Raw genomic sequence first — 14142 nt, 5'->3', positions numbered from 1 at the left:
TCATTTAACTTCAACTACACTGGCTTTTTTTTCTTGTCATCTTTTGCTGTTAAAGACTATGCTGTGAGTTTTTCATTTTATTTATTTTTCTTTTCAGCTCTAGAATTCCCATTGGTTCTTTTCTACAGTTTCAGATTCTCTATTTCCCCTCTGTTCATTCCTTATCCTTACCTTTTCTTTTAAATCCTTAAAGTGCTGTAAAATTCCTGTCTGCTAATTGCAACATTTGGGGTCATCTTGGCATTGGTTTCTACTATACTGCTTTTTTCCTTGAGTATGGGTCACATTTTCTTGTTTCTGTGCATGTCTGGTGATTTTTTAATTGAACACTAGACGTTATTAATGACATGTTATAGAGGTTCTGGATTCTCTTATGATTCTCTGAAGAATTTTTGTCTTAGCAGGTAGCTAAAATGACAAGACTCAAGTTCTAATCTATGTTCCTTGCATTAGCAGCAGCTGAAATCTCCACTCAGATCTTTTGGTTTCCAGCTGCTGCTTTTTTGCTGGCCCTCCTGGTGTCTCTAGTCAAGAAGTTGAGCATATTTCATTTGCAGATTTGGGAGTTGACTACCCTATGTGGCTCCCTCCCTTTCAAGTTTCCCCCTAACTTTCTCTGACTGCTCTGCCAGCCTTGAACTCTGTCCACTGTCACCCCCTCATGTGACTTTTTCTCTGTGTGTATGCATTGTTGGTGTCTCTCCCTCTTCTTCTTCTTTTTTTTGGGGGGTGGAATATAGTTAATTTACAATGTTGTGTTAGTTTTGAGTGTACAGCAGAGTGATTCAGTTTTATATATATATGTTTTTTTATTTACTCTTTTTCAGATTCTTTTCCATTATTACAAGATATTGAGTATAGTTTCCTGTGCTACACAGTAGGTCCTTGTTGTTTACCTATTTTATATATAGTAGTGTGTATATGTTAATCACAAACTTCTAGTTGATCTCACCCCACACCCCCTCCAGTATCCCCTTTGGTAACCTAAGTTTGTTTTCTGTGTTTGTGTCTGTATTTCTGTTTTGTAAATAAGTTCATTTGTATCATTTTTTTAGATTCCACATATAAGTGATATCCCATGATATTTGTCTTTCTCTGATTTACTTCTTTAATATGATAATCTCTAGATTCATTCATGTTGCTGCAGATGGCATTATTTCATTCTTCTTTATGGCTGAGTAGTATTCCATTGTATATATATATGTATGTATGTATATATATATATATTCCACATCTTCTTTTTCCATTCATCTGTTGATTGGACACTTAGGTTACTTCCATGTCTTGGCTATTGTAAATAGTGCTCCTGTGAACATTGGGATGCATATATCTTTTTGAATTAGAGTTTTCTCCAGATATATGCCCAAGAGTGGAATTGCAGGATGATATGGTAATTCTATTTTTAGTTTTTTAAGGAACCTCCATACTGTTCTCCATAGTGGCTGCACCAATTTACCTTCCTACCAATAGTGTAGGAGGGATCCCTTTTCTCTACACCCTCTCCAGCATTTGTTATTTGTAGACTTTTTAATGATGGCCATTCTGACTGGTGTGAAGTGGTAACCTCACTGGAGTTTTGATTTGCATTTCTCTAATAATTAGCAATATTGAGCATCTTTTCATGTGCCTTTTGGCCATCTGTATGTCTTCTTTGGAGAAATGTCTCTTTAGATCTTCTGCCCATTTTTTATTGGGTTGTTTGTTTTTTGGATATTAAGCTGTATGGGCTGTTTGTATATTTTGGAAATTAATCCCTTGTCAGTCACATAGTTTGCAAATATTTTCTCCCAGACCATAGGTTGTCTTTTCATTTTGTTTATAGTTTCCTTTGTTGTGCAAAAGCTTTTCAGTTTAATTGGGTCCCCCCCCCCTTTTTTTTTAAATTTCCATTACTCTAGGAGTTGGATCAGAAAAAATATTGCTGTAATTTATGTCCAGGAGTGTTCTGCCTATGTTTTCCTCTAGGAGTTTTATAGTATCCAGTCTTACATTTGGGTCTTTAATCCATTTTGAGTTTATTTTTGTGTATGTTGTTAGAGAATGTTCTAATTTCATTCTTTTACATGTAGCTGTCCAGTTTTCACAGCACCACTTATTGAAGAGACTGTCTTTTCTCCATTGTGTATTCTTACCACCTTTGTCATAGATTAGGTGACCATGAGTGTGTGGGTTTATTTCTGGGCTTTCTATCCTGTTCCATTGATCTGTATTTCTGTTTTTGTGCAACCGCTACCATACTGTTTTGATTACTGTAGCTTTGTAGTATAGTCTGAAGTCAGGGAGCATGATTCCTCCAGCTCCATTCTTCTTTCTTAAGGTTGTTGTGGCTTTCAGGGTGTTTCGTGTTTCTGCACAAATTAAAAATTTTTTTGTTCTAGTTCTGTGAAAAATGCCATTGGGCTCTCCCTCTTCTTATAAGCATACTAGTCCTATTGGATTAGGGCCCATCCTTATGACCTTGTTTAACCCAATTATCTCCTTAACTGCCCTGTCTCCAAATATTGTCACATTGGGGGTTAGAGCTTCAACATAGGACTTTTGGGGAGGGGCTGGCATCGGGACACGTTCAGTCATTTACCATCTAATTGCAGAATGCCTGCTCTATTCCAGGCACAGCGTGAAGGTCTAGGGGTTCAGTATGGACAAGACTGGCCCTGTCTCTGCCCTCATGGAGCTCACAGCCTAGGGGGATAAAAAGACATGTAGACAGTAACATTGCAGAGTGATGACAGTGGACATAGGGTGCCCTGGGAGCACTGAGGAAGGGGTGCCCAAATCAAGTTATGGGGTCAGGGAAGGCTTCCTTGAGGAAACGCCTTTCTAAACTGAACCCTGAAGGATGAGTTAGGAGTCAGCAGTAGCAGTGCCTCAGGCCAGGCTTGGGGTGTGAGGGGCTCCAGGGCTGAGGAAGGCACACTGGGAACAGTTGTTTATTACAGCTGGTCCTGTGGGAGTGGAGTGGTCAGGGGATGGGGCCAGAGAGGTAGGCTGGGGCCGGCTCCCTTGCTGGGTTGTAACTGTCTGTCCCTCTAGAGGGGCACCTCCTTCAGCTCAGGGTCCCCCTCCTGGCAGAGCAGGTGTGTGGTGAGTGTCGACAGGGGCCGTGTGTTGTGATTCGGATGTGAGGGCTGAGGTGGGGAGGTTGGATGTGTGGGCGACCTTGCCTCCTTGGTAAAGCAGGTCGTGGGCCTGGAGGTTGCCCACCTCCTCTGGATCACGTGTGTGTCATTGTCCTTCAGCCCTGGACAGCGAGTCCGCCTGCAGCAGCATCCGCTTTAGCAAGGCCTGCCTGAAGAACGTCTTCTCGGTGCTGCTCATCCTCATCTACCTGCTGCTCATGGCCGTGGCCGTCTTCCTGGTCTACCAGACCATCACGGACTTTCGTGAGAAACTCAAGCACCCTGTCATGTCGGTGTCTTACAAGGAGGTGGATCGCTACGACGCCCCAGGTAGAGCTTGCCCCAGGCAGACATCAGGCCCAGGTCTGGGGCATCGACTTGCAAATACTCCCTGAGCTGCCATCGCACTCCTGGCGTCTTGCTGGGCACCACGGGCAGGGCAGAGGAGTCCGAGCACAGTCTAGGTGTGGGTTATGCACCCCAAGAGCTGCTGTTGGTACCCAGCAGAGTGTCACATGCCGAGGAGGGAGGTGGACCGAGCCTGGAGTGCTCGCTGCAGGACTGGGGTGGGCAAGGAATGCTTATGCTCAGTGGCAGGATATGAGCTGGGCTTTGGTAAATGGAAGAGAGTTTCTCTGGGAGGGGGGTCCACAGGAGCAAAGGTGAGCATAGGGAGGCAGAGAGCTTCTATGGAGAGGATGAGTCTAGCCTGGCTGGAGCCAGAGGCCAGTGATGCAGAGAAGTGGGAGTTACAGGTGGCAGGGAGGCGAGGCCATCCAGAGGTGGGCGGGGCCCTGCCTGGAGAGGGGCTCCCAGGCCACATCATCCGTACCTCTCCTGTCCCTGCGAGGGGCTGTCTCTGCCATAGAGCGGGCTGTCTGCTCCGGGGCGGTGGGGCTGGCACTGGGCTCTGGCAGCGTGGAGTGGACCGGGAGGTGTGAGCTCTGTGAGCTCAGGCTCTGTCCCCAGGATGCCCCCGAGTGACCCTCGGATGGTCTGTTCACAGGGCAGAGCCCGAGTCTCAGGTCCCCTCTGCCTGGGGCTTCTTGACAGGTGTGCTGGTCCCAGTGCTCTTGCCTGTCTTTGCCTGTTTTGTGATTGTTCCTCTTCTCTTGTCTGCTTTTGTCTCTGTATCTGTGGGTTTTACTCTCTCTATCTGGTCTCTTGGTCTGACTCTGCCTATGTCTGGGGCCACATGCTGCTCTCAGTGTTTCTGCCATTGAGGTTAGAACAGCTGCTGTCCTTAGAGCTTTGAACGAGGTGCCTTGGCTGGGGGAGGGGGAGGGGTTTGGGGCTGCGACTTGCACACTTGGAGCTCCCAGTCTGGGCAGGAGATGCGAGACGGAATGAGACCTGGGGAGTCCCGTAGCCGAGGGCTGCCCAGTGAGTCTGCAGGTGGGCGGCGGTGCGGGGGGCCTGGCAGCGCCCGGCTTTGTCTCAGAGGCCTCCTTGGAGGGTGTGGAGCAGGGTTCTGAAGCGGGGCGGGTTTTGGTGCAGGCACTGGGGCGGCTGCATCCCTGGCCGGGAGGGGCTTACTGAGGGGGCAGTTGTCTCCTCCATTAGGGCAGGGCTTTCTGAGGGCAGGGTGTGTAGTTCCCCATCCTCTGTGACACTTTTCTTCTCCCTCATCTGCAGTCACCCAGGGAGTCCTGAACTTAGGTGGTTGGCGGGTGTGAAAAAATATATGTGACATGATTTTAGGGGTGTGGTGAGGGACTGTGACCATTCAGTTTTCCCTGTTTGTCCCCCAGGCATTGCCCTGTACCCCGGTCAGGCCCAGCTGCTCAGCTGTAAGCACCATTACGAGGTCATTCCACCTCTGAAGAGCCCCGGCCAGCCAGGAGACATGAACTGCACCACCCAGAGGATCAACTACACAGATCCCTTCTCCAATCAGACCCTGGTAACTCTCGTCTCCCCGAGCTGGGTCTGGGCAGCATGCTCCATTGGCCTCGCACCCTGAGAACCCCAGTCTTCTTTCTGCCAGGTGGCCTCCCCGCTCCCCACCGTGGTGTGGGCCCTCGGCCCCTGGCAAACACTCGTAAGTGGAGTCTGGCCGCGGCTGGCTCACCTGCTTTCAGGGAGGGCAGTGGGGCCTTCGGCCTCCTCTGAGTGACCCTCCGGGATTCCCGACCAAGTGATAAGATGCTGTCCTGGATGGAAGGGTGGCGGGCTGCAGGGTGGGGCCGGTGTGACACAGCCAAGTGGGTCCCATAGCTGACTGCCCGACAGAATTGCCAGGATCCCTTCTGAAAGCAAAGATTCTGGGTTCCATGTGGGCCCACCTGAATCACTGTTCCTGGGGGCGGGGCCTAGGCATCCATATTTTGGAGTAACTATGCCAGTGTAAGAAGGAGCGCTGGTCCGGGAACAAGGACCCCCGCCGTGCCGTCACCCACAGCTCCGCTCAGCCGGGGAGTGGACGGCGGCGGGGAACAGCGTCTGCACAGGGTTCTGGAGGCAGGGAAGGAATTTCGTATATATTTACATCTTCTCCTTTTCATCCCATATCCTTGTTTCCAAAAGGATTGAACAGGGCTAAGTAAGTTTTCCAGCTCAAAGAGAGGAAGGAAAGGTTTTCTAGGCAGAGGAACTCTGCACCAAGGCATAAAGGGAGGAAACAGCATGTTTGTTTGTGCCTCTGAGCAAAATTCCACAGGTGGGTGTTTCTGGAGGGCCAGGTGCCCCCAGAAGGGCAGTGGGCGGTGAAGTTGTGGACAGAAGTACCGGCCAGATGAGGAAAGCATGTGTGTCTGCTGTGGAGAAGGACCTGCTCCTTTGGGTGATAAGGAGCTACAGGTGGGCCTTGAGATGAAAGAATCCCACTAAGACTTTTTCATTAATATTTGTTCTAGACCTCCTCCTAAACTCCTGCTGAAATGATTCCCACTCCTGCAAAAAATAGAATAAGATAAAATATCGATAATACCCAAGGACGGGTATCATCTGAGGACCAGAAATTTTGAGGAACTGGTGTAAAATATAAATAGCACACTGGGTCAGATTGATGGAGCAAAATCAGAGAAAACCCATGCCCTAAAACAGATGCCGGAGAGGACTGCTGTAGAGGTGAAAACTTTCCTTCCAACTGCTGGCTCTGTGTCAGCACATTAAAGAGCAGGGCTGCTGTAGGGCAGGTCAGGATAATAATTACAGGACCGCCTGCCAGGCTTTTAGCCCTCCCGGGGCACGCAGAGCTGCTGGGGACAGTGTTTGCTCTGGGGAAAAGGCTCTGGGCCCATTCTCTACCTAAGCTAAGGGGAGGTTCCCTGCTTGGGCACTGGGCCAGCAGAGAGAAACAGAGCAGAACTTGAGATTGGACATCCACAATGGAAGGAGAGAGCCATCAGAAAGGAATCTCTTCCCAGAAGAGAAGTACGCATAGCGCCTGGCCTGCTGGCCTTCTCTGCTCGCTGCCTCTGAGCGTCCTTACCGTCAGCCCCAGGCAAGGGCGAGCCTGGGAGAGGGCCTGTTAGGAAGAAACCCACAGCCCAGACCTGTACTAGTAAGCCTAACCCTTCACTCAGAAAGAAGAATGGAGAATTAAGGGCCACTAGACTTTTACACGAAACCAACCACATAAAAGGATGGAGAGGAAAAAACAGGACTCCAGGGAAATGGAAGCTGATTTAAATTAAAAGGAAAAGAACTTTAAAAAATTTTAATGAAGAGCTAGGTAATACAAACGCTGTCTGTCTGGATTCCCCGCTCTCTCCGTTCCCTGTGTACCGACTGGATGCCCGTGCGCGCTTAGATGGCATTGCAGGTATAGGCTCTCCAGCCGTCTTTCCTCTCGGCTCCCCATTGAGTAGTACGCTAACTAGGAGTCCCTGTGTCCCAAACCTGTTCATGCCAGTTGTATCTCTTATAATAGTTACATAGTTTAACTAAGTATAATAGAAACCCATGAAGTAAGGGCAAAAAGGGGAGTCATTTCCATGAAAACTTAATTTGACTGCAGTTACCTGTCTCCAGCCCTGGGTGATGGGCAGTCTTCACCACTGGGGCTCCTTGCCATCCACAGCTGTAAACTGGAGAGCGCTTACCCACTCCCTGGGTACCGGGTCCCCTCTACACAGTGCAGAGCCACGGAGGAGGAGCAGAGGGGCTCAGTGGAGCTCCGGAGGGAAAGGGGAGAGCGGGAAGCATGGCCGCCCCCGAAGCCTGATGGAGCCCCTTGGGTGGGACCTGTGAGGTGTCCTGCCTCGGCCCCCGGGGAGGAAGGCAGAGGCGGGCGGCAGCGCCTGCACCTAGGCAGAGACTCCTGTGTCCTGGATTGCCCTGGCCTTGTCCACTGAGAGAGCCTGCCTTGGCTGTGATCCGCTGGGCCCATCCTCTGGAGTGGACACTAGAAAACGGGCCCTCCCTGGGCCCCGGGGCTTTGGGCTCTCTAGGTTGGGGGGCTGAACAGTCCTTATCCTTCTGCTGCCTGCAGCCCCTTTATTTGCAGTGAGATGTCTGCAGAAACGTGAGGTTCTGGCTGTTTACATCCTGTTGCGTCCACGTGAAAGCATCCCAGCCAAGGGGCTCATCTGGTCCTGCTTCATCAATCTTCAGATTCTCATTTATTTTCTAGTGTCTACCTCTTGTACCCTCAATTAAATCTCGTTAGTTTTTACCAAATGCCTTGCTCTGGCGCAATTAGGGTCACCGCCATTGCAGCCTGTAGGACCCATGTCTGTTTCCTCACCGCCTGCCATATTCCCGGTGTCCAAATGTGAAGTTGATGCCTTATCTTCACGTGGTTGTTCCCTCAGCACTCCAGTTCTGGAAAACAACTTATGTTGGTCAGAGTACAGGCTAAGCTCCTGTACAAAAGCAAACACTCCAGACAAACACAGTGGCTGAGATAAGAGAGGGCTGTTTCTTTCTTGGGGGACGTCTGTGTGTGCGGGCAGTCCTGCCTCGCAGGACGGCCAGTGAAGGCTTCTGTCTGTCACTCTGACATCCCTGGGCGCCATCTCGGTCCTCGGGGTCGGTGCTGACCCACCAGCACGTGTGCACCGCCCGATCTCGGGAAGGTGAGCAGCAGAGGGCGGGCAGGTCCCCGCTAAGGGCCTGGCGTGGGATTGTGTGAGTCACTTCTGTGCTCATTCCAGGAACTTCGTCCCATGGCCACATCTGAGGCCAGAAATGCACCTCCAGTGGGCGACTGTATCCTGCTAAAATCTGCAACTGGGGAAGCAGCACTGGTTCTGCAGGAGGAAGTGGATAATGGAACCTGGGGACAGTTAGCATTCTCTGCTGCCCCTTGACCTGTCATGGAAAGGTTGAAAATAAACAGATGGACAGAGATCTCTTGGGAAAATGCAGCCATAAGCAGAGAAGTGGAGTGGCAGTTTTACTGTTAGTTAAAATGGAATTCCAGATGCAAAGAGTTAAAAGAGGGCTGTTCATGTAGACAAGAGGTTCAAACTCCACTTCTCCCCACTAAGACTTAACAGCCATAAATTTTTATTTGCAAAACAGCATACCCTTTGTATTCCTCAGGCAAAACCTGTTAGAAATAAAAAATACTATCACCTTAGAGTGTTACTAACACCTCTCTCAAATTCACAGTTCAAACAGACAGAAAGTAGTAAGGATAAGAAGTGAGAATTGAATTGGCACAATTAATAAACTTAGAGTAAGTGCATGTTGTAACACTGTACCTGTCAGAATACTCTTTTCAAATCTCAGTATAGTATTTATAAAAGTAGATGTAAAGATGTTTCTCCCCAATCTGTAAATCCAGTATCATCACAGTTAAAAGTCCCAGTTGAATTTTTTCATGGAACTTAAGCTGGTTTTAAAGTACATTTAGAAGAGCATGTGGGGACTTCCCTGGTGGCGCAGTGGTCAAGAATCCGCCTGCCAATGCAGGAGCACGGGTTCGAGCCCTGGTCCAGGAAGATCCCACATGATGCGGAGCAACTAAGCCTGTGCGCCACAACTACTGAGTCTGCGCTCTAGAGCCTGTGAGCCACAACTACTGAAGCCTGCACACCTGGAGCCCATGCTCTGCAACAAGAGAAGCCACTGCAGTGAGAAGTCTGCACACCACAATGAAGGGTAGCCCCTGCTCGCTGCAACTAGAGAAAGCCCGTGGGCAGCAACAAAGACCCAACGCAGCCAAAAATAAAAATAAATTTATTTTTTAAAAAAAGAGCATGTATACAGAATAACCCTGCCAGGTTTGGGGATGGGGTGGGGAGTGATGTGGAGGGGACCTGCCCAGTCAGATACCAGAATGAGTAAACATTCAGGGGTCAAACCTGCGTCTGCCCACTGTTTGGGTAGTGAGAGTGAGATCCCTATTTCATACCATAGACAAAACTGAAAGGCAGGCATATTGTGTATCTAAATGTAAAGTTTTTTAAAAAGTGCTATGAAGAAATACAGGAGAATATTGATAGAATTTTGGTTTCCCTTAGCAAGCAAAATCTAGAAGCTGTGAAGAAGACTGACAAATTTCACTGCATCACCTTTAGAGCTTCATATAACAAATGGCATTAGAACAGAGTTAATGGGAAAGTGACAGACTGGAAAAAAACACTTGTACCTATACCAGATGGAAGTTAGTACCCTTTCTAAATAAAGAGCTTCCCCAGCACTGCCAGCCAGTGAGGCTCGTGGCGGGAGGACAGGTTGCTGTCAGGCCTGGTCCAGACGCTGTTCCTGGGCGTGGGGTGGGGTGAGGAGCCCTGTGTGCCCGAGGTGAGTTCAGGAGCACCCACGCAGCTTTCCCAGCTGAGACTCTGGCCTTTGTCTCCGCAGAAATCCGCCCTGATTGTGCAGGGGCCCCGGGAGGTGAAGAAGCGGGAGCTGGTCTTCCTCCAGTTCCGCCTGAACCAGAGCAGCGAGGACTTCAGCGCCATCGATTACCTCCTCTTCTCTTCTTTCCAGGAGTTCCTGCAAAGGTGGCCTTTAGAGCTCAGGGCGGGCTTGCTCGACACTCATTCTCTCATTCCGGCCGTGCCCATCCCTGGGCTGGGGCAGAGGGTGCAGGGAAGCAGGGCTGTGGATGAGCCACTGGCCTGGAGGAGGGCCTCTCCACACGGTCAGGCGAGCCTGGTGTAGGGGGTTCCGAAACGCAGCGCTGGTTGAGTCCTGGAGGGAGGTTGGTGGGGCCCACCGCTCCTGGCTGGGGCTGCCGAGGACGGGGTTTTGTGAGCCCCTGGAGGGCAGCCCCTCCCCTGGGCCTGGCTCCCCACGGTGTCCGGGAACTGGGTCTAGCCCTGCTAGAGGGCTCAGGGCCTGTTTGCCACGTGTTTCTAGCAGGAGGATGAAATTTCCTGTTCGTGTGTGGTGCCACCTCTGGGGCCCAGAGTGCTCATGTCATGGGCCATGGGAGCGCTTTCGGCACGGGCCCGAGCGAGGGTGACTCAGTCCCTCCAGGTCCTGCGTGGCCCTGGGGCTCCATTTCAAGGAAGCCGGGCGGCAGCTAGGGCAGAGAGGAGGCCGCTCCCCCAGCTGACGAGGCCATGAGCTGCCACCGCCGTTCACACCCCAGCGCCCCAATCCTGCCCATCTTGGAGCCCGGGGCCGCCTCCTCGGCACCTTCTGCCACCTAGAGTTCCCTCTCCCTTCCCTGCTTGAAGCTGGCCGTGTCCCCTGCCTGCCCAGCCCCTTTCTGCTCCTCTTGTGTGGGTCCTCAGTACCGCCATGCGGTTGCCACTTGCCTGCCACGTCTGCACCGTCCTGAGTGGGTGCTGTGGTGTCCTCCCTGGCTGAGAGCTCCCTGGGGAAGCCTCTTCCCTTCTCTGGCCCTTCAGGGAGGCTGAGGGCCAGTGAGGGCACCCCAGGGCTGCTGAAACCCAGAGTTTTCCGAGGCACTGGGAGCGCGTCTGCAGAATGCAGTGCTGGGTTCCCCAGGAGCAGGTGCTGGGGGGGCGGGCTTCTCCTGCCGGGAGCCTCAGCGACCGTGCTCGTGCCTTGAGGCAGCTGACAGCTCCCCCTCCGTCTGGAAGCCAAAAAGCAGGCCTTTGAGGAAGGGGGGAGTGGGCAGTGGGAGCATCCTGGTGCTACCAGCAGAGAAACCGGCTTGACATAGGGGCTGGAGTTTGAGTCTGGCCACGTTCGAATCCCGCCTGATTAACATGGACCTTTCTTCTCTGCCCTCCAAGCCCAGACAGGGTAGGCTTCATGCAGGCCTGCGAGAGCGCCTATTCCGGCTGGAAGTTCTCAGGGGGCTTCCGCACCTGGGTCAAGATGTCCCTGGTGAAGACCGAGGAGGAGGACGGGCGGGAGGCGGTGGAGTTCCGGCAGGAGGTAAGTGGTGCTGGGCTCGCTTCGCATGGCTGCTGACTCCACCCTTGAGTGCAGGGTGGAGGGAAGCTTCGCAGAGGGGGTGACCGGTGCACAGGGTCTTTGGGGTGAGGAGGCCTTCGCCAGGATGAGAGAGGAGCCGGTGCCCGGGAGTCTGCGTGTTCTTCTGCAGGCAGGGCACGCCCCAGGCCCTTTTCCTTTGTCGCTGCAGCCCTCGCAGTGCACACGGCGGAGCGTTCTACAGAGTGGCACCTCACGCGGCTCCTTCTGATGCCTGTTTTTAGCTCTGCTGTACTCCCCTGCCCGGCCGCGCTCTGAGAGGATGGCCGCTGCATAAAAAAGTAGACTATTTGCAGGGCAGAGACTGGATATGGTAGCCTCTGGAGTGTGGGGTGCATGGTGATCCACTGGGACGCAGGAGGAAAATACTAGCTTTATTTTTGTATTAATTTTTTTTAATTAGTTATTTTTGGCTGCATTGGGTCTTCGTTGCTGGGTGCAGGCTTTCTCTAGTTGCGGTCATCAGGGGCTACTCTTCGTTGCGGTGTGTGAGCTTCTCATTGCAGTGGCCTCTCTTGTTGCGGAGCACGGGCTCTAGGCGCGCGGGCTTCAGTAGTTGTAGCTCGCGGGCTCTAGAGCGCAGGCTCAGTAGTTGTGGCGCGCAGGCTTAGTTGCTCCGCATCATGTGGGATCTTCCCGGACCAGGGCTCGAACCCGTGCTCCTGCATTGGCAGGCGGATTCTTAACCACTGTGTCACCAGGGAAGCCCCTCTTTTTGTATTAATTTTTAAAACCTCATCCTTTCTCTATTTTTGAATGCTTTAAAATGCATGTAACATTAGAACGATAATAGTAATGTTATGTCACTTCTAAGAAAGTTATAAATATGTTGGCACGTGTTCAGAATTCTTTACGAATGGGAAGCGTGATCCAAAAGCTTTCAGCCCCCTGACCTGGGGCCAGGAGATAGGCTGTGATCCTGGGGGCAGCTGGAGAGGACGTTGGGAGAAGGCGTGGCACCGGGGGTGGAGGGATGGAGGGACAGGACAGCTTGGTTGCCTCAGCAGGGCTGGTGGGCAGTCACCACCCAGAGCAAGGCCGCACCCCTGCCTGGGGGGCTTCCACCTCTGCAGGGGTGCTGCCATCCTGCCAGCAGCCCTGCCCAGGGCCTGGCCATCCCGCGTGTCAGTGGCTGGGTGCCTGCAGAGGCAGCGAGGAGACAGCGTTGGTCTCGCATCCCCTCCTCCTCCTCAGAGGTTTTCCATTTGGGCTGGACTCCGAGGGGCAGCTTTAGGAAGGGGCTGGCTTGGAGAAGGACCCACTCCAACCGACAGGGTGCATGGAAGCCGGGCTCTCGTCTGGGTCTGCCCCTCCCCACGCTGCGCTCCTAGGACGATTCCAGATTGGAGGCCTTTGGGAACGGCTTGAAGCCAGTTTTCTTCAGAGGGACAGGGCTTTTTTCCTGCCTTAGGCAACGACCACCTGGCAATAGGTCCTTATTCGTACTTTGTAAGATAACTGTCATCTCCTGGACATGTATGCCACACTTTTCTCCAAGAACTCTAAGTTCTTTCTCATCCGGCCCCCAAATCAGCAGAGAAATGAGACTCAGTGTGTTCACCTTACAGTTAGGTCTCCCCAGGCTACCCCGGCTCTCCTGGTAGCTCCAGCTGTGATCTGAAACCAGTGGACCAGACCCCCGTGAGCCTGTGCACTGTAGAATGTTTGTGTGCCTCTCAGCATCATCTGCATTGGAAGTCTTTGGTGGGGGATGTGAACTCTTTTGAACAAAAATTTTAAAAAATTTTAATGTTTTTATATCATGTTTTAAAGTTTAAAATGCTTTTCCTGTGTGTTGTTTCATGAGAGCCTCTCTACAACTCAGTAGACAAAAAATGTCCCCCAAAATGGCATTTTGTCCCCCCATTTTATGAGAGCAAAGCAGAGGCTCAGACCAGATGATGGCCCAGCCAGACTTCTGGAACCCGTCTGCTCTCCATTTCACCTCGCAGCCCCTGTAGAAGCTGTAAGCAGGCCTCACCAAGCCCGCCTGCTCACCGTGTGTTTACAGGGAGTGCTCAGATGGGCAGAACTGCGAGGCTGTACTTGGTCCCTGCAGACTGGAAGGGTTGAAATACTCAGCTCTTCAGGTCAAGTATATTGACATTTGGGATTTTTATGGCTTTTAGTTGTGAGTCTTACACAGTACTTTGAAAATGGTTTAATCAGGAGTACAGATACCTAGCGACAGATTTCAGTGACAATCCAAAACACCTATTGTGCACCCCAGATCCTGTCCGTTTCCTCAAAGAATGATGGAAAGCAACGTAAAGCCTTGGCTCTGGGACCAGTCTCGGGATATCGTGTAGAGGAGGTTTTTGGCTCTCTCCCTCCAAAAGATGGTGTGAGGAGAGCCAAGGTCTCAGCTCCACTAACTGCCCTCTCCTCCCCCGTGGCCCTGGCCAGGAAGGGACGCAGAAGCGGTGTAACACTGTTTTCTCTCCTCTCTACCTAGACCAGTGTGGTTAACTACATTGACCAGAGGCCAGCGGCCGAAAAAAGTGCTCAGTTGTTTTTTGTGGTCTTTGAATGGAAAGATCCTTTCATCCAGAAAGTCCAAGACGTGAGTGTTATCTCCGATCTTTAGAGGGAACTTCCCACCCCGAGGCATTTTGGTGCATCCTTGCAGGCCGTCCTCATCTTCTGTCATAGCGCAGATTTCTGTGTCTTTCGTATTTGTGACATTCATTTTCTATATCATTTGTGTTTAATTGAC

At 51.4% G+C, this 14142-nt stretch overlaps 1 protein-coding gene across 1 annotated transcript in view; it reads left to right on the top strand.

Annotated features, from left to right (window-relative positions):
* PACC1 (proton activated chloride channel 1) overlaps positions 1-14142 on the top strand; it is a 33528-nt gene that overhangs the window by 16187 nt on the left and 3199 nt on the right. The window contains exons 3-7 of the mRNA XM_060090938.1: positions 3240-3449; positions 4871-5022; positions 9876-10018; positions 11225-11369; positions 13882-13989. Coding sequence (XP_059946921.1) covers positions 3240-3449; positions 4871-5022; positions 9876-10018; positions 11225-11369; positions 13882-13989 — 758 coding nt within the window. The remainder of the gene's footprint in view (positions 1-3239; positions 3450-4870; positions 5023-9875; positions 10019-11224; positions 11370-13881; positions 13990-14142) is intronic.

Source organism: Mesoplodon densirostris, chromosome 2 (genome assembly GCF_025265405.1).
Source record: "Mesoplodon densirostris isolate mMesDen1 chromosome 2, mMesDen1 primary haplotype, whole genome shotgun sequence".
Taxonomy (NCBI): Eukaryota; Metazoa; Chordata; class Mammalia; order Artiodactyla; family Ziphiidae; genus Mesoplodon; species Mesoplodon densirostris.
Note: the sequence above shows the minus strand (reverse complement) of the source record. Positions and strands in the feature narration are given on the sequence as shown.